At 37.5% G+C, this 20,632-nt stretch overlaps 2 protein-coding genes across 2 annotated transcripts; one reads left to right on the forward strand and one right to left on the reverse strand.

The window, feature by feature from the left end:
- Positions 1-14,605: 14,605 nt before the first annotated feature.
- On the forward strand, positions 14,606-16,211 carry LOC116130689 (UNC93-like protein 1). The gene is made up of 2 exons (XM_031416412.1): positions 14,606-15,765; positions 15,992-16,211. The coding sequence occupies exons 1-2, from the start codon at positions 14,606-14,608 to the stop codon at positions 16,209-16,211; spliced, it is 1,380 nt and encodes a 459-aa protein (XP_031272272.1).
- A 2,220-nt stretch (positions 16,212-18,431) lies between these two features.
- LOC116130690 (enolase-phosphatase E1-like) lies at positions 18,432-20,126 on the reverse strand. Its single transcript, XM_031416413.1, has one exon. It carries the CDS (start codon positions 20,124-20,126, stop codon positions 18,432-18,434), a length of 1,695 nt encoding a protein of 564 aa, XP_031272273.1.
- Positions 20,127-20,632: the final 506 nt, after the last annotated feature.

Genomic DNA, 20,632 nt, shown 5'->3' on the forward strand with positions numbered 1-20,632 from the left:
TGCCATGCAGCAATTATGCTACCAAAAGTTGCGCAAATGACGAAGAAGCCTAGGGGGTTCGCATTCCCAAAGATTAATCTAATTGAACCAACTGGAGCGACCTCAAGTGATATCCTTGTAAGGGGGATACAAATTGGTGCCGAAAGGCAACAACCCACCAAGCGCCGCAAAAAAGCTCCCTGGCCTACCGCTGCTCGTCCACCGAGGAAGAAAACCACGAGCCAGAAGTTAAAGAAGAAAAAGAAAATACCTACTGAAAAGGAAACCGAATCTAAGCTAGAAGGTTTCAAGATATTGCCATATAAGCTACAGCTTTATAAACTCTTCTCTGCGAGGATGACCTCGAAGGACGCTCTCGGGCCCTCGACTGCCCCCGGGAGCTCGCAAATGAAAGAGGAAGCAACTATGGCTACTCAAGGGGAAGCGGGCTAGTAGCACGCAAACAAGTAACAAGTCGAAAGGGTCCATCTATGTTGGATCTTTTAAGAAAAATACTAGACCATTTATGGCTGATGGTTTACACCCTTTTAGAATGCCAACTTGCCATAACCTTTGACAGGTACGTGGCCTCTCGACCTACCAACTTGGTGACTACAATACTTCAGATGCAAAGTCAAGTAAAATGACTTGTTCTCTTCGAGAACTCTTTCATATGAATTGATCTTTTAGCTTTTTAAGAAAAAACTAACTTTTTACTCTTTTCTATGCAGTCTTTGCTCGCCCTGAATGTGGGCCATAACAAGATGAAGATCAACTCTACTGGCAAACTCCACGAGATGAGAGAGGAAATTGCCAAATTGAAGCAAGATCTTATGGCTTCAGATGCAGAGGCATAGGCAGCCCACATTCAAGCAAATGTGTACATGATTGAAAGGAATTCTGCTCTACAAGCAATAGACTTCCAGAAGATCGAGCTCAAGAAGAAAGAGAACTACAATAAGGAGCTCCAATGAACAATAGCAAGGCTCACTAAAGAGTTGGGCCAAAGAGAAAAGGAGTTGAAAGCGAGCTCAAAGCACAAAAAAGTAGCAGAAAAGACCTGATCTGAGTTATGGGAAAACTCAGGGAAAGTGAAGAAGGCACTGGGCGAATCACTTCGTTGACCAAGCAAATGAAGCAACAAAACCTCGAAATGGAGAGGAAGGCTGCTCACTAGGCACTACAAGCTATTTATAGCTTGCGGCTATACAATCCTAACATGGATATCTCTTATCTCCCCGAGGAATACCAAGTTGCTCTTACTTCTATGGTCGAGGCTGATGAGCAAGAAGAACAAAAGCCTACCCCAGATGACAATCAACAAGAAATAAAAGTCCCTAAAGATCAAGCAGACGACCCAAAGTTTGGCAATCAGCCAGACAACCCAGAGGTCGAGATGGCTGAAGTCAGGGGTCCTGGTGATCAAGACTAGTGATTGTTCTCTCCTCTACTCGAATAGAGTCTTTTATGCTTATTCTTTTTTCTGATATAGCTTCTGGTTGTCCCTTGTAAATAATTTTCAAATATATAAATCGAATTTTTGACCACTTTTGATAGCACTTTTATAACTCAAGTACTTCGTAAAACAAATATAGCATATCTGATCAAAAAACTTGTAAAACGTTATAAATAACAAGATTATTAAAAACTTGAGATTACGACACAAGTAATTTTTTTAGAAGAATTGGAATAATCTTATTCATAGAATTTACAACAATGAAAACTTTACAAGTAAAAAATGATCAAGCTATAAACGAGTTTAGAATTACTGATAATAAGGGCAAAGATGCTCAGCATTCCAAGCTCGTGGCACTTCAAAGCCATTAAGTCTTTTGAGGTGATACGTTCCAGGTCATATCACCTTAGCGACACGATAGGACCTTTCCAGTTAGGTCCCAATACCCCCATACATGGTTCTCTTTTATCAAGAAGACTTCTTTTAACATTAGTTCGCCAACCTAGAAGTCTCTTCTCTTGACTTTAAAGTCGAAGAATCTTTTTGTCCACTTTTGGTAGGAAGTTATCCTTAACCAAGCCTTGTCGCGGTGTTCTTCAACTAAATCTAGACTTTCACATAAGAGTGTTTCATTGTTTGTTTCATTGTAGGACCCTCTCTAAAGCGAACTAGCATTGCTTCGCAACCATATGCTAGCGAGAAGAGTGTTTTTGAAGTAAAGGTTTTCAGAGTTGTTCTATATGCCCATAGAACTTTTAGGAGATCATTAGTCTAATTGCCCTTGGCTGTGCCAAGCTTGGCCTTCAATGTGTGCTTGATAGTCTTGTTGACAACTTCAACTTGACAATTAGCTTGCGGTCTTGCTATTAAGGCAAATTTCTTATTAATTCCCAGTTCTTTGCAAAATTGCTTAAATTCCTCATCATCAAACTGTTTCTTGTTATCAGAGATGAGTGTGTGAGGAATCCCATAGCGGCACATTATATTCTTGAAAACAAAGTCTTTGAGCTTTTTTGTAGTGATCACGACCAAAGGCTCTGCTTCTACCCACTTAGTGAAATAATCCACTGCAACCACTGCATATTTGACACCACATTTACTGATTGGTATGGGTCTGATGAGATCAATTCCTCACATAGAGAATGGCTAAGGATCGATATCATCATTAACTGGTGGGAAGGAGCTCGCGGCATGTTCGCAAATCTCTGGCACTTATCACACTTCTTCACAAAATTGAAGGCATCTTCATGAAGTAAGGGCCAATAATATCCTTGACGGATAATTTTATTAGCGAGAGATCATGCAGCAGTGTGATTACCATAGATCCCTTCATGTATCTCTCTCATGATATAGTCTACTTTATCATCCGTTACACATCAGATGAGGGGAGTATTAAACCCTCGTTTATACAACTGATCTCCGATGAGAGTGTGACGAGCAACTCTAGTTCGCAGGAGTCTTGCCTTAGTCTTGCTATTAGAAAGAACCCCATCTCTGAGATACTGAATAATCGGAGTTATCCAGGAAATGAATTCAGTTACTGTTACGACCTAATCAAGTGAGTTGATGCTAGAAGCTTCAATGTTCTTGATTAGAATACTATCTGGAGCATTGGAGTCCAGTGATGAGGCTATCTTTGCCAAATCATCTATGATAGAATTACTATCTCTCAAGATTTGCATGATCGTATAGTGCTTGAAGGCTCGAGTACGACCTTGACTTTCTTCAAGTAATTGATCATATTCTCTTCTTTGGCTTGATACTCTCCCATAATCTAATTGACAACCAGCTGGGAATCGCTATTAATGTCGATTGTGTTTGATCCCATTTCTCTTACTAGTCGTAGACCAACAAATAGCGCTTCATATTTGGCCTTATTATTCTTAGTTTTGAATCCAAACCTAAGGGCTCCATAAATGCAAGTTCCCTCAGGGCTGATGAGCAGAAGACCAGCTTTAGCTCTTCTCCTATTCGAAGACCCATCAACGTAAAGACTCTAAGTTGACGAGTTTTGAACAATTTCCTGGACAACTTCACTGGCTAGTTGTTTGGATTCCCGATCTAGCTAATGAGAGAACTTTGAAAGAAAGTCAGCAACAGTTTGCCTTTTAATTGCTGTTTTCGATCTGTAATGCAGATCGAATTGACTCAGTTCCATAGCCCACTTAAGCAACTTACCCCAAGCCTCTGGCTTCTAAAGGACCTACTTGAGTGGGTAGTTGGTTAATACATAGATGGTGTGGGCATGGAAATAAGGTCGCAGCTTCTTGGAAGCGATCAGCAGGGCATAAGCTAATCGTTTCATCTTTGAATGCCGACTCTCGACGTCTAGCAATCGTTTGCTCGTGTGATACATTGGCCACTAAATTTTGCCTTCTTCCTAAATAATAGTTGCGTTGACCGTATACTAAAAGATGGACAGGTAGAGAAATAAAATTTCCTTGGGAAGGAGCTTAGACACAAGAGGTGGCTTTCTGAGATGCTCTTTTATGCTCTAGAAGGCTTGCTCACACTCTAGAGTCCATTCAAATCTTTTGTTGGTCCTGGGTATATTGAAGGAAACAAACAACGATCTATTGTTGTCGATATGAAACGATTGAGAGCCGTTATTCTCCTATTCAAGCTTTGAACTTGCTTTCAATTGGCGGGACTTTTCATATTGAGGAAAGCTTGGATCTTCTTAGGGTTAACTTCAATTCCCTGATGGTTAACCATATACCCCAAGAATTTCCCTAAGGATACTCCGAATGAACACTTAAGAGGATTAAGTTTCATTTTATACCTTCGAAGTGTATCGAACATTTTTGCTAGGCTAGCTATGTGATCTAAAGTGACATGCGACTTGACCATCATGTCATCAACATATACCTCCATTGATTTCTCGATCTGCTCAAATAACATACGGTTAACTAGATGTTGGTAGGTTGCCCCAACGTATTTCAGACCGAAAGACATGACTTTATAACAGTAAAATCCTCGATCTATAATAAAGGAGGTATGATCTTCCTCAAGCATGTATATCGGGATCTGATTATACCCCGAGTAGGCATCCATGAAGCTTAAAAGCACGTGCCCTAAAGTGGCATCGATGAGCTGATCGATTTTGGGCAAAGGGAAACTGTCCTTCGGACAAGCTTTGTTGAGATCCGTTAAATCAACATAGGTTTGCCATTTGCCATTGGGTTTCTTCACCAAAACAAGATTGGCGACCCAACTCGGGTAATGAGCCTCTCGAATGAACCTTATTGAGAGGAGCTTATCTACCTCAACCTTAAAAGTAGCATAACGCTCTAGGTCCATGGCTCTTCTTTTTTGGCTAACTGACTTGACCTCATTATTGATGTTGAGTGCATGGCATATTACAAGCTAATCTTGATTATGTCAGCATGAGTCCATATAAAAACATCTATATTTTGTCTGAGGAAGCTTGTTAGATCGGTAGTGAGTTGAAGGCTAAGGGCTGAGATTGCTTCCGATTCTCAACACACAAGTCAGCTCATTTTGGTCGACTGATAACTCAGGTAGAATCTCAACAAGCCTACTGTGGGAATACTCCTTCTGACATGAGGATCTATGTTTTCTTCCACTGGACATGGTTGTGGTTCGATCCTGTTGATTGCCATAGCTTGCTCGGGAATGCCCACTGGCTTCCCTTTCCTTTTGCATGCCATCTGCACTACTTTTACATAGTAGTTGTGAGATTCACGCTAAGACCCTTTAATCTCCCCACACCCCGTCAGAGTGGAAAATTTCATCTTCAGATGATAGATGGAGGTGACAGCCTTGAATTTCTGAAGTAAAGATCGTCCCAATATGCCATTGAAAGTGGATGGGTAGTCTACCACTAGAAATTTTGTCATCTTGGTCACTTTGTGGGTCTCACCCAAAGTGACAAGAAATGCAATCGTTCCCTTAGGAATCAAATGATCCCCTGTAAAACCATAGAGGGGGATAGAGGCAGGTTTCAGATCTGCCTGTTCCAATTGCATTTCCATGAATGCCCGCTGAAATAGGATGTTCACGGCGCTCCCGTTATCCACCAACATTCTATGGACTTCGTACCGACCTATTTCAGCCGTGATGACGAGTGCATCCTCATGAGGGTGATGCAATTATACCACATCTTTCTCTGAGAAGGTAATCTTCTCCTCCTTACGCACTTTAGCAGATCGCTGCGTAGTGTTTAAGACACTCACGGGGTCATGGCAAGCTTCACGATGGTACTTCTCCTAAGCACCTCGAGAATTCCCTGCGAGGTGTGATCTTTCAAATATAATCCCAACGAAATGGAGACCCTTGCGACCACTATGCTTCTTCCCATTGTCCTTTTGATCCTTCTCCCGAATTGGATTTGGACCATCAACATACTCCCTGAAGTGTCCCTTTTTAATGAGGTCTTCAATAGCCTACTTAAGAGCTCGACATTCATCGGTATGGTTCCCATTGTCCTGATGATAACAATAATATTTCTTGCTGTTTTTTATTAAAGGGAAATTTTTCATGGCCTCTAGCTCTCCGAGCAAATTAGCTTTTTTTAATTTATCCAGCATGCTGATAACGATGCATTTAATGGAGTATACTGATTCTTGTCATGATCGCGATGAGAGACTTGGGCATAAGATTTCTTAGGCTCAAACCGTTGTTTCTTTCCCTTTCTCTAATCATCATTAGCCCATTTGCGATTAAGCCTTCTATTACTTTCCCCCCAGTTTTCCTCCCTCTGACTGGGAGCGCTAGTCAAAGGACCGAGGTCGTGGCGATTTAAAGCAGCCACTGAATTTCAATTCTGAGATATTTCTCAGTGAGGTTGTAGAAGCATGTGAGGGAAATATGGTCCTCGGATTGCAATTTCTTCCACATGTTGGTTTGCAAGTGAACTCCTACAATAATAAGAGTTCGAACTGAATCTTCGGGTGTATTAGCCACTTGAAGAACCTGTCGATATAGGACTGAAGTGATTCATTTCTCTTCTGTCGTATGTTGCTCAAATAGCTCAACGACATTGAGAACTTCCTATTAGCTTGTAAGTGTCTCAAAAACATGAACTCATTTGCTACCATGAGTTGATAGATCTTGGCAGAAGCAATCTAAACCAGTGCTTAACATGGGTAGTCAGATTCACTGCTAAACAGCAACATTTAGCCAAGTTGGAAACTAGGTAAAGTTTCATGAGGTCGTTAAACTCATAGAGATGATCCTACGGATCAGAATTCCCGTCGAATGCTTACATATCAGACATTCTAAATCTCGACAGGAGAGGAGCAGTCAAAACTACTGGAGAAAAGGGAGACGCCTCAGATACTTGCCCTCGCTCATTCTACTAAGCTCTAAGCTGATCTAGAGCTCGTTATAACTCCTCAATCTGAGGAAACGGAGCCACTTGAGGATCACTTTCTGCAAGGTGGGTTCGCTCCCCACAATTATGATTGATTAAAGACCGTAGATCGAACTCTTCTTCACCTCAGCCGGAGCTTGTGGCATACCTTGGCACATGCTGGCTAGAGCCATGTGAAGGCATTATATGGCTTGAGGAGTTATGTCGACCTCCGCGGTGGGCAGAACCAACCCGCATTCGGTGGGTATTTTCCTCACAGTGATGGTCGAAACCATCATTCCGAGGATAGTGGAAATTTGTTGTGCACTCTTGTAGGGGAGCCCATGTGATGTGGCGTGTAGAGGTGGAAAAAATGGGTCGGGTTAGATGGGCCAACCCTAACCCGGCCCGTAAAAAAGAGGGCTCAACCCGCCAGTAACCCCCAAGCAGGCCGGGTTGCACAATGGCAACCCGGCGGCCCGCAGGTTGCTATTTTGCCCTCTCTGCAAGAGGACTGCAACCCGGCGGGTTGGCCCAAAAAAAATAAAAAAAAAATGTAAATTTTTTTTATTTTTTTCAATTACCCTTTTACCCTTGAAATATAGCCGTTGGAGGGGTCTTTTTCGTCATTTTCTTTCCCTATTTTTTTCTATAAATTGGCCCTAAACTCTCATATTTTTCTCACAACTCAAATTCTCTCATTTTCTCTTATTCTCTAATCTCTATTCTCTCAACTCTCAAGTCTCAATTATTCATTTATTCTCTTAATATTTTTGTTATCAATTTGCTCTTATTTTAATTTTTATTAGTTTTTGCAATTTTCAATTCATATTTCCAATTTTCCAAATTCCAAATTTCCAATTTCCATATTCCAAATCTCTTTCTTTAATTTTTATTTCTTCTACATCATTTTTTTTTTTAACTACAAGTCTACAATGGATAGATATTTCTCTCCCATCAATTTCAATGAGGAAGAAAACTATTATCCTAGTCCTAGTCCCGCTGATTTTACTATGAATGCAGGAGATTCAAATAGTCCCGCTGTCCCAATCCCAGTCTCAGAAACCGATACACCTCAAAATATGCCGTCGATTCCAACAGCGCCCGGTGGTTCTAGAAGTCGTCCTCGTAATCGTCGTCCTCGTCCAACTTCATCTCAAGCTGAGGCGGGATCATCAACTGCCGTCGAAAGCGAAAACAGACACACATCAGACGTTTGGGCGCATTTCGACAAGTTTTACGAGACAGAAAATGGCGTTCAAGTCAAGAAAGCAAGATGCAAATATTGTGCAAATGTTTATAAAGCTGATTCAGGTAATGGTACTAGTACTTTAAAAAGGCATGCTAATAAACATATTAATCAACATGGAAATAGAGAAAGCAATCAAACTCAAATAACTAATATGGGTACTACTTGGCGTTATAATTCTGATGTATATAGGGAACAGTTAGCTTTATATATTGCTGCATCTGATCAACCTATTAATATGGCAGAAGATAAATATTTTGAAAGATTTGTTCAAAATTCATTTTTTCCAGGATTTAAAAGTTATTCTAAAACTGCAACTAGAAATGATTTAATAAAATTGTTTAAAAAAATGAAATTAGAATTAAAAAATAAATTTCATACTTGTCATATTAGTGTGGCTTTAACTGCTGATATTTGGAGTGGTAGAGCTAAACAAGATTATATTTGTGTGACTAGTCATTATTTTGATAATGAATTTAAATTAAATAAATCTTTATTAGGATTTAGATTAATGGATGTGGATCATAGTGGTTTAGAAATCTATAATAAAATTATTGAAGTTTTAGAAGATTATGATATTATTGATAAAGTGATAAGTTTAACTTTAGATAATGCAAGTTCTAATAGTAAAGCTATAGAATTTTTTCAAAATAATTATCTTTTATATAATAATTTGAAGTTTTTTCACCAACGTTGTGCATGTCATGTTATTAATTTAATTGTGAAAAGTGGTATGAAAACAATTAAAAAAAATATTGATAGAATTAGGGAATCTTTAGCTTGGATTACTAGTAGTAATAAAAGAAATGCTGAATTTCAAGAAGCTTGTATAAAATCAAATATGTCTCCTAGAACTTTTGCATTAGATATGCCTGTTAGATGGAATAGTACTTATTTAATGCTTGATTCATGTTTACCTTATGCTAATATAATTAGTTATTTTGTAGCAAATAATAGAGGTCCTCATCATTTGGTAGAAAATGATTGGAAGATAGCTAAAGTATTTCATTCTTTTCTCAAATGTTTTTACCAAGCCACTTTACAACTTTCTGGTGTGTATTATCCTACTAGTCCATTGGTAATACATGCAATTATAAAAATTTCCGAGTTATTTACAAAAAACAAAGACAATGAAATTTTACATGCACCAATAAAGGCAATGGAAATTTTTTTTTTGAAATATTGGAAACCCGTTCCTTTTCTTTATTGTTTAGGTGCTATATTTGATCCTAGAATTAAATTAGCACGTTTAGAAAATGGTCTTGACAATTTAAGTGAAAATTTACAAAACGAATCATATGTCAATCAAATAGGAGAGGTAAAAAATAGTCTTTTCGAAGTATATTTCCAATATGAAAACAGGTATGGGAACCCGCAGTCGCAAAGAGGCGAAATATCCAGAGAAGCTGTAGCAGAAGAAACAAATGAAGACTTATTCTCTTGGAATGCACTGAATAGGCCGAAGAGGACCCGAGTCCGAAGCACAGCCTCCTCTTCAGACGCACCACCACCAACAACAACAACAACTAATATGCTGTCCTCCATGGAGTCGCAGAGTAATGAACTTCAACAATATTTGGCAACCCCCGAAATGTTTTCAACAGGTCACTTTGATCTCTTAGAGTATTGGAGAGCCAGAAAATGTATTTTTCCGGTATTATCAAGACTTGCCTTGGATGTTTTCGCTGTTCCTGTCTCAACCGTCTCATCCGAACAAACATTTAGTGCAAGTGGAAGGATTTTAAATGAAAGGAGGACTAAACTTGCTCCAAAAATGATTGAAGTCCTCACATGTCTTCGAGATTGGGAACGATCGCGCCATCAAGATCAATACGAGGTTATCGACAATGCTTTAGTAGAATCATTTCAATTTTGTAATATAGATGATACAGATGAGGGAGGTCCTAGTGAACCACCCCCAATTTAGTTGTTTTGTAAAATGTAATTTGTAAATTAATTGTCAATTATTGCACTCTTTTTTCTTTACCAAGTTTTTCTCCCATTGGGTTTTTCTTGGTGAGGTTTTTAATGAGGCAATAATTGTTGTAATTTCTTATTTTATTTTTTGATAAATGAATAAGTCTAATTTTTCTTATATTACAATTTTATTGTATTAAGATTGAATTAATATTTGAAATGTTAACAAAAAAAAAAAATTGAATTGAATTGAATTATTGATATTTGAAAAGTTAACTAAAAACAATTATATTTATAATTATTTATTTGAAAAGTTAAATTAAAAAAACAAAAAAAATAAAGAAAATCGAGCTAACCCGGCCCGGACCGCGCCTAACCTGGCGGGTTAGGGTTGGCGGGCCGGGCTGGGCCGGGCCAGCCATCTCCCCCAAATTGCCGGGCCTAACCCGGCCCTCCTTTGTTGGCGGGCGGGTTAGGCCCGACCCGCCAAAGAATGTAACCCGCCGCGGGCCGGGCTGGGCGGGTTACTTTTCCACCTTTAGTGGCGTGAGACGGCTCATGATGTGACATACCGCCAAGTTACAAAGCCATATGTATTCTACCTGCCTCACGATCGGTATTCACTAGCCCCTTTGAGCCTTTTGGCCCATTGTTAGACCTACAGGTGTTTTTGGAGATGGTACCGTCTTGTCAAAATTGGGCGATACGACCTGATTCAAACGATCTAACCTTTAGTTAACTGTTCGGAGAGTATTATTGAACCTCTTTAGGTAATTCATCACAACTGGATTGAGCTGAAAGGTCAAGGGGATGTTTGCCGCGGTGCCTTGAGGAATTGGAGGTACTTCGGGAGAAGTAAGATCCTCTATCCGAGGGATCTCCTCGTTATTAGTGCTAGTTCGCTCAGTTTCAAGATCACAAGCCATTTGTTCACAAGTGAAACTGATTGATCAGAGATTCTAAATGAAGAGTGGATATAAAATCAAGCCCTCTTTCTAGTGTCAAATTGTTGATGCGTGATTTTTACACAAACGACTCGCACATGCAAAGTGCTAAGCAGTTCTTAGAAATTATAGTGAATGATTATAATCAAATACAAAGACTAAATAATAAATGAGAGATATGATTTTTAAAGTGGTTTGGATGCTTAAAATGAATCCTACATCCATTGTTTCTTTTATATATGAGAGATTACAAGAGGTCGTGTAAAGCGAATAGCAGATGAATAATAGCTTATGATTCAGAAAAAATATCAAGTCAGTCTCTTTCTCATAGGTTATCTTTGCTATAAAAATAAATATTACAATCAGAATGAGGGTTCAGGATCAGAATCCCGAAAATGAGAGAGGGAGTCCTCTATTATAGTAGAGGAATTCAAGATAATGATTACAAATCTGCAAGTGGGTAAGTGTGGTGCAAGTCCTTCCTTGTCTCCCATTGGCTAATAACTTATAAAATATCCTCAAATTATCTAGGGCTTGGACAAGTGTGCGGTCCTCAGTCACTCATAGACAAAACTTAAATCTATTAAGTTGGTGACAGCCATATTTTTTCTGTCATAGAGCAAAGTGGCAGCTCTTGGATGGCGCAAAGCTTTCATGAACTCTGATTGGTGCTTGTTGATGTAGGCTAACATCAACATTGATTTTTTAGGCATAACACCATTTGCCTTCAACAAAGGTGGACTTGTAGTCAAACCCTTTGGTTAGGGTGAACTTATGGAATGATATTTGCCTCAAGGATGGACTTTTATTTGTAGAATCCAAGAATCAACTATTTAGGCCTTTGTGAAATAATCTCGAGAATCAATTATCTAGTTTTTGCCCATGAATAAACTATTTGGCCCTTTGTGAGACGTAACCCTAGGAACTAACTATCTTGGATTTATAATTAAACAACCCGAAAATCAATTGTTCGGTCTTTGAATGCAAAAAATATATCATAGGAATCAATTGTCTAGGTTTGGCTTCGATAACTCAGAAAGTGACTATTCCAGCCTTGAATGTGAAAACTGAAAAGAGTCTCTCTAAGGTCTTCATCAGAGTATGTCTGAGCCGTGTGATGTAACATTGTCCCTCCTTGACAAAAATATTCTTCAACAAACAAGCTAATTAAAATAAATAAAATAAGAGATACTTAGAGTGTAAAAATTGGGGTTTTGATGAGACTAAAATATAGATATATATATATATAATATATATATATATATATATAGGGAACTAAATTAAAATATATTAAAGAAATTGATAAAATGATTAGATATTTAGAAATAGTTTGACAGAAGAATTTAGCGGAAAAAACAACATTGTACAGTTTACAGAGACTAGGAGACGGAGTTTAATAAAAAAAAAAGTATTTTTTTGAAAGAAATAAATAGAGATTTAAAATTCTTAAATCTCTTAGATCACCTGTGAATGAATTTCGAATTTGAGAAATTTTACAAAACCCAAACTTAATATAAAGCGCAATTTTACAACAAACTGAAATACCATTTTGGAAACTGTTTTGGAATTTTTATTATAAACATTTTAAATAAAAAGAATTAGTAAAAACAATAAAATAAGGACTTTTCGAAGAGGGTTTTAAAACATAAAAAGGGTTTGAAAACGTTCTTTTAAAAAAGATAAAGACAAAGAAAAACCCGTTAAATTAAATAGTGAATTTTTTTTGTAAATAAATATTTATATAAAATAAAATAAATCAGAAAATTATGAAGTTTAAAGCTGGAACAATTAATAATATTCTAAGATTTTAGAAAAAAAAATAATGGAAAACATTTTGTATAAAAAAGTTGACTAAACAGTAGAAACAATTTTTTTTTTTTTTTCCCTTAAATCCTATTTTTGATAAATTAAAACCCTAAAAAATATTACAATTTTATGCCCAAATGCATGTAGGAATACGCATTCACATGCAATGCCATTTTGGGAGATTTTTAGAAAAATAATTTCGAACAATTTTGACTTGGGCTTTTTTAAAACGGGCTTTCGTTGCCTATCCAATTAGGGTCCCTCAAATATGTTGAATTCAAAGAAATACTTTGGTCTCAGTAAAGCGTTATTGAACGCTTTAATCTACTATAACTCAACTCACCTAAAATGGAAAATAATACAGTTATCGAAGAAAGCATACCAAATTCGTGTATCGAATGACATAATAAAATTCTGATGGTAGATTAATTATGAGTTAATATTAATCGTCAGTCAGGATTACGTCACGTCATTCAATGCACTCCTTCCAGTAACTGTAGCATTACTCCACCCAAAATACCCCATTGAAACGGCTTCACCAGCCTCTGGAAAAAGTTGAGAGAAACAGACTTTTAAATGGAGCACAATATGGTTTGTTAAATTGTCTTCAAATCACTTCGAGCCTTGTTAGACCTTCTTAATAAAAGTGGATATCAACGACAATATAAAAGGGGACTATGATCAGGTAAGAGTAATACTACACTTATAACCCAATCTTACAAACTTTTTCTTATAATTCCGACGTTGCAGTTAGCAACTGGTCAGCTTGTAATGGGTCTCACCTGCCCAACAATAGGTCCCGCCTATTCAATTGCAAGCTATCATGTTGGGTTTGTAAGATTGGATTATAAGAGAAAGTTTGTAAGATTGAGTTGTGAGCCAATCTTTATTGAATTAGGTAAAGACTCACAGTTGAGTATTCCATCGAGATTTTGATTGCCCTCAAATCCAAATTTTTAATGCCTTCACGTAGAGGTTATGTTTTGCAGGAATATGCTCTCATTGACCTTTTTTTTTTTTAATGATCGAAGATGTCTAAGTCAACTTACGCACACCTCAATTAATCCTCTGGCAGCCTAGAACTACCGGTCAGGTAAGAGATCATCTGGCCACCCCTATTAGCTGTTAAGATTAATCAAACTTAAGATCTCTTGAATAATACATTTAAAAGTCCTAGTTGACCACTCAATCACCCAATGATGGTTAAAAAGTTTATTGACCTTTTTCACATTCTAGAGGCAGCTACCAAGGCCAGGACGGGAGAAGAAGGTCAGAAGTAAGGTTTCCAATTTTAATGCAAATTTTTGTATCAAGTAATATGATGCCATTAGTTAATTGGAGTTTGGACTATGCTCGCCTTGCAATTCTAATATGAAGAAATTTGTAAAGCTTGCGTTGTGGTTTTGATGTAAGACAGCAAGAGTCGTCTACAAGCTTCCAAGAGCAAAAATTGAGAAGGAAATGTCAAAATAAGCAGTACAAAAAGACAACACAGGGAACACAATCTTTTGTTTGGACCACTCTTTTGTTAAATCATTAAAATTGAAAACTATGTTTTTTGGAAAGGGCTTTTAGACAATTGAAATGAACAACTTTACAATGCATCAAATCAATTATTGTTTATTGGCAAAGCCAAACAACCTCTAAAGACAATTTTGTCACAAGTCCATTATAGTAACTCCATTACAGTGACTGCTGAGTTTCTAATCAAAGCTACAGAAATAATAGAGGAAGATGCAGTTGAAATGTCAGGATCGAAGTGCATCATCATCTCACAAGTAACTAAACTACATTATATACATTATATAATTCACATGGAGTTGGAATGTGCAACTGTGTCACCATCATCATTTCTCCCGAAACATTGTCTTTAAGTTCACCTCTCACTGAATTTGTTTCATCGTAGTATCTAAATTCCTCATCTCGACACCCGTACAACCATGGAAACAATCAACTCTGATGAAGAATCTGCTCAACCGATTCCACCCAATTCACGTTTCAGGTACAACTCACCCTTGGCACAGGTGTGTCTAATTGGTGTTGTCTGTTTCTGCTGTCCTGGAATGTTCTGTGCTTTGTCAGGAATGGGTGGTGGTGGCCAAGTGAACCCTGACGCTGCTAATAATGCCAATACAGCCCTTTACACCACCTTCACCATTTTTAGCATTCTGAGTGGCGGCATTTACAATCTTTTGGGCCCTCAAGTGACCCTCCTCTTCGCCTGCTCCACTTACACGCTTTATGCCGGCGCTTTTCTTTACTATAATCATTACCCGCATCAAGTTTTTCCTATAGTTGCCGGTGCTCTATTGGGCGTTGGCGCTGGCTTTTTGTGGGCTGCGGAAGGGGCCATTATGACCTCGTACCCTCCACCAAAATGGAAGGGTACTTATATTTCAATTTTTTGGGCTATTTTTAGTACCGGTGGTGTTATTGGTGGACTTATTCCTTTTTTTCTAAATTACAATCGTGGTAGTGATGCTGCTTCTGTTAATGATGGAACTTATATTGGGTTCATGTGCTTCATGTCTGTTGGTGCTCTTCTTTCCTTGGCCGTTTTGCCACCTAGGTTAGTAGTGCGTGATGATGGGAGCCGGTGTACTAACATTAAGTACTCTAGTGTCACCATTGAGGCTACTGAAATTGCTAAGTTGTTTTTGAATTGGAAGATGCTTTTGATTGTGCCTGCTTCTTGGGCTAGTAATTTTTTCGCTACTTACCAGTTTAATAATGTTAATGGAGCGCTATTTAATTTAAGGACTAGGGGTTTGACCAGTGTTTTCTATTGGTCTGCTCAAATGGTGGGTTCTGCTGGGATTGGTTATGTGTTGGATTTTAGTTTTCGAAGTAGGAGGAGAAGGGGTTTTGTTGGGATTGGTGTTGTGGCTTTGTTTGGTACAGCAATTTGGGGAGGTGGACTTGCTAATCAACTCACTTATTCTCATGCTAAACAAGTGAAGTTGGATTTCAAGGAATCTGGTAGTGATTTTGCTAGCCCCTTTGTGTTGTATTTCAGCTATGGGTTGCTGGATGCCATGTTTCAAAGTACGGTTTACTGGGTCATTGGAACCTTGGCTAATGATTCTGAGACTCTTAGCAGGTAATAACCATGTTATAAAACTTGATTGTTGCTTAAGCATAGCCATCATTTTGTGCGTGCTGATATGATTGATCAGATGTATATGCTCTTACAATTATGGGTTATGTGCATTGACATGACTTGTTCGATAGGATGAATGCATATGCGGAAATGGTATTTGATACTTTTCCCTTTCAATTAAATTGATTTCATGTGTTGTTGAAATTGTATTCCTGTGTTGTTGCAGGTATACTGGATTCTACAAGGGGGTGCAAAGTGCAGGGGCTGCAGTGGCTTGGCAAATTGATACACAAAAAGTTTCATTGCTTTCCCAATTGATTATTAATTGGTCTCTGACTACGGTTAGTTATCCATTGCTTATACTTCTTGTCATTTTAGCCGTAAAGGATGACACGAAGCCTGAGGAAGGTCCTTCCAAGGATGTTGCTCCTGGTGGGCAAGAATAGTTAAATTGCACTTTCTCATCGGTCATCTTCTCTGATAAACTCAAGTTGAAGGTCTCCGGATTCATGGAATTTTGGAAGTAACATTTATTGAACATCAATGAACTTTAGCCAAATTCATTTATTATGCGACTCTAGATACAACTAAATTTAAGTAATTGGATCATCAAGTTGGCCATTAATTCAAGTAATTGGTAAGTTGTGATGAATTTTTTTTTTTTTTTTTTGATGAATTTTTTTTTTTTTTTTGGTACACCTTTTGTTGAAGTATTTTTGAACTTTTGTGAAGCTGAATGAAAACGATTTAAAACACTGGTATCAAGACATATATAAAGTGTTAGGAGCTAATTTCTTGATATTATAAAACATGATTAGTTTCTATTTTCTCTTAAATTTCGGTAGAAAGCAAAGAAGATAACTTTTAAATATAATTAATTGATTAGATGATAAGACTAATGTAAAAACTTTTACGTAAAATTATGAATTAGGGGACAGCAAATAAAAAAGAGAGCGAGATAAGAGGAGATTTAATTACAAAGCAAAATGTGATCTTCATTGTTGACCTTCGTAATAAAGAAAAGAGTAAAGACATATTCCCACCTAAGATTACAAGTTCTCACCCTGGTTTCATAAATTTTAGATTCTTAACCTTAAATCAAAACCGTTAAGTGAATTTTGAATTCTGATAAAGGTATAAAAGTGTTATTATCAAATTGTCCTTGACAAATAAATTAATAAATTTTTTTGTAACCCCCAAATTTGTAGAATTAGAAAAATAACCAACCGCCAAATAAATTACGAGGTAGCTGATGGTCGTGGCGGCTGGGTCCAACGGCACCGGAATCAGGCCAGTCGGCCTAAAAGCGACAGCCTCCCTTGAGCTGCAAACACCTCTCCCGGCCACCGCAAAAGCCAACTCCAGCAGTCCTTGCACGATCGATCGCGACTGTAGCTCGAACAGGTTGTGGGTGGTTGGTTTGTGGGAATTTTATCGAACAGCTTGTGGGCATTGTAGTTGGGGGAGATCTTGTGGGTTGCCAGCGGCAGTGGGCGGCAGGCAAAGAGTCCTAACGAACACAGCAAACAAACAATCCAATAAAAAAAAACCCGTCATTCAATCTCCATTAATCACTACAGTCAAACAACAAGGAACTGTGCGTGTTGATGTTATTACTATCAATATGTTATCCTTGACTATATTATGATCATATTTTCTGGTAAATTATAAATGCCCAACGTCTTTCTCTTCATTTTGATAATCCACTCTGCGTGTACACACAGTTTTCAAGCAATTACGTTTAGGAAATTAAGTATTGGAGGCATCAAAAGAAGTCGTATAAAAACGATTGTCAATTCAGTGTAAATGTATAAATAGAATATAGAGTTTGGGCACTATATTTTAAATAGACTATTTCTTAGTTTAATAATCCTTATCTTAGACTTATTTAATTAATACTGTATTAGGATTACTAATTTAAGTGGGATTATAATTTAATCCCATGTAAAGGATTAGCATTTGTCAGTTTACATTTTGGAAAAAAATAATAAAAAAGAAATAGTTTAAAGAGTAAACAACTTTTTCTCATCAAAATAATGACTCAATGATACTTTCTCATCCATAAACTTTTAAAATGTTATTTTATTACTCAAATTTATATTTCGACGGTGAACAGAGAGTAAACTCGGTTTAGACTGTTGGAGCTTTTGAAGAGGGGAGACAAATGAGTCTTTTGGGGTGGAAGGTTGGATTTTGGTGATTGGGTTGATTAGAATTTGACTTGAGAAGGACAGCTACGCAAACCCTAATCGTTCAATTGCTTACGATTGGCACGGTCGATGAGAGTATGGTTTGAGAGGTTTTTATGAGTGATGATCGAGGAAGAAAATGATGATGGCGTAGAGTCATAACGATATCATAATCGAAAATAAAATATAAATTTCGATAAAAAATAATATTTTAAAAGTATTTGCGGGGGGAAGTGTCATTAAACTACTATTTGGGTGGGAAAAAGTTGTTAACTCTAGCTTAAATGATAAAAAATAAGGAAAATAAAGAAATAAGCTTGTTCTATAAGAAAAGTCAAATATAGCACCTTATAAAATAAAAACGAATGAAGTCAGTTGTCACAAATCATGACATACAAGTCCCGTCAATAAATATATAAAAAGAAAAAACACATAAAATTTAGACCCAATAAAGTTCATGCAGCCACAAATGATAAATCACTTTTGGTCTAATTTCTCTGATTTTTGAGGGGCTTCATCTATTTTGTCAAATTTACCCACAATCGGGGCCTCAACCTTCTCCATTTCTTTTGCAATAGCTTTAGCCTCAACCTTCTCCATTTCTTTTGCAATAGCTTTAGCCTCAACCTTCTCCTCAATATTTTTCTCACTTTCTTTAGCCTTTGATGGTATTGCAGCAGCCTCAACCTTGTTCTCAATTTCTTTTGCAGTAGCTTTAGCCTCAACTTTTTTCTCAACAGTTTTTGCACTCGCTTTAGCCTTCTCTGCTAAACTCTCAACCTTCTCAATTTCTTTAGCCTTTGATGGTATTGAAGCGGCCTCAACCTTCTTCTCAATTTCTTTTGCAGTAGCTTTAGCCTCAACCTTCTTGTCAACGGTTTTTGCACTCTCTTTAGCCTTCTCTGCTAAACCCTCAACCTTCTCAATTTCTTTAGCCTTTTCTCCAACACCCTTATCCTTTTTCTGAACTTTTTCCCCTACTTCTTGTCCGGCAAAAGCTGGCTCAGCGTCAATAGCAGCCTTCTGATAATTTGTTATTAGCTTAATCTTCTTCTCACTTTCTTTAACATTATCTACATTTCCTTTAACCTTATTTCCAATTTTTTTTACGTTTTGATCAGCATTTGCTTCCTCAATAAACTTATTTTCAGTTTGCGCCTTCGATGGCTTGGCAAAAGCAGGTTCCGCATCATCAACCACCGCAACCTCAAACTTCTTTTCAGTTTTCTCAGTAGTTTCAACTTTTTTCTCTACTGCTTGTCTGGCAAAAGCTGGCTTAGCATCAATAGAAGCCTTCTGATAATTTGTTAGCTCAATCTTCTTCTCACTTTCTTTAAAATTCTCTAATTTTCCTTCAACCTTCTTTCCAATTCCTTTAACGTTTTGATCAGCATTTGCTTCCTTAATAAACTTATTCTCAGTTTCTGCTTTCGCTGGCCTGGCAAAAGCTGGCTTCGCATCATCGACCACTGCAACCTCAAACTTCTTTTCAGTTTTTGGTTCAGGTTCAGTAGTTTCAACTTTTTTCTCTACTGCTTGTCTGGCAAAAGCTGGATCAGCGTCAATAGCAGCCTTCTGATCATTTGTTAGTTCAATCTTCTTATCACTTTCTTTAACATTCTCTACTTTTCCTTCAACCTTCTTTCCAATTTCTCTAACGTTTTGATCAGGATTTGCTTCCTCAATAAATTTATTCTCAGTTTCCGCCTTCGCTGGCCTGGCAAAAGCAGGTTCCGCATCAGCAACCACCGTAACCTCAAATGTCTTTTCAGTGTTTGGTCCGGGTTCGGTAGTTTCAACTTTTTTCTCCACTGCTTGTCTGGCAAAAGCTGGCTTGGCGTCAATAGCAGCCTTCTCATAATTTGTTAGTTCAACCTTCTTTCCAATTTCTTCAACGTTCTGATCAGCATTTGCTTCCTCAATAAACTTATTCCCAGTTTCCGCCTTTGCTGGCCCGGCAAAAGCAGGTTCCGCATCATCAACCACCGCAACTTTAAACTTCTTTTCAGTTTTTGGTTCAGGTTCAGCACCAACAGTTTTGTTTTTGGGTTTAGAATGATCAACCAAAGGGGCTCTATTAATATTGTTATTCTTGTGATTGCTCTTAGGAGTGGTAGGAGCCTCACATGGAGCATTATCAATCTCCTTAGGTTTGCTTGCACACGCTCCCATTATTGATTAATCTCCTTTGAAATCAAATGATTGATGATTGATTGAGGCTGTGGGGATAATTGGGGTTAAGGGGAATTAGTAATATAGTACAAATTACATGATATATTTAGGAGAAGTTGTTGATTTTATGAGTTGTTTTGGTTGTCATCATTTAATGCATGGTCATTTGTATATGACCTTTTCATATTTCAATTGGTTATGACAGTTTTATTATTCTCAATTCTCATACATTAGAATATAGCTGTAAGGCAACAATTATTGTTCATTTTTATATAATTTTAAATCTAAATTGAAGAGTTAGATGTTCATTACTTAGCAACATTCTTTAATATTAGATTATTAGGAGTAAATGATTTTTTTCCCACACAAATAATGGTTTAATGACACTTTAGCACCGCATACTTTTAAAATACAACTTTACTATCTAAATTTATATTCCATTTTTTATTCTAGCATCGTTGCGACCCCACACCATCACCATTTTCTTTCATGCTCATCACTCACCA

Source organism: Pistacia vera, unplaced genomic scaffold, assembly GCF_008641045.1.
Source record: "Pistacia vera cultivar Batoury unplaced genomic scaffold, PisVer_v2 Contig223, whole genome shotgun sequence".
Classification (NCBI taxonomy): Eukaryota; Viridiplantae; Streptophyta; class Magnoliopsida; order Sapindales; family Anacardiaceae; genus Pistacia; species Pistacia vera.

Bases quoted from the DNA above. Each gene is read 5' to 3' on its own strand.
- LOC116130689 (XM_031416412.1), top strand. From the start codon at position 14,606: ATGGAAACAATCAACTCTGATGAAGAATCTGCTCAACCGATTCCACCC. The intron at 15,766-15,991 runs GTAATAACCATG...GTGTTGTTGCAG, and splicing joins GATTCTGAGACTCTTAGCAG to GTATACTGGATTCTACAAGG.
- LOC116130690 (XM_031416413.1), bottom strand. From the start codon at position 20,126: ATGGGAGCGTGTGCAAGCAAACCTAAGGAGATTGATAATGCTCCATGT.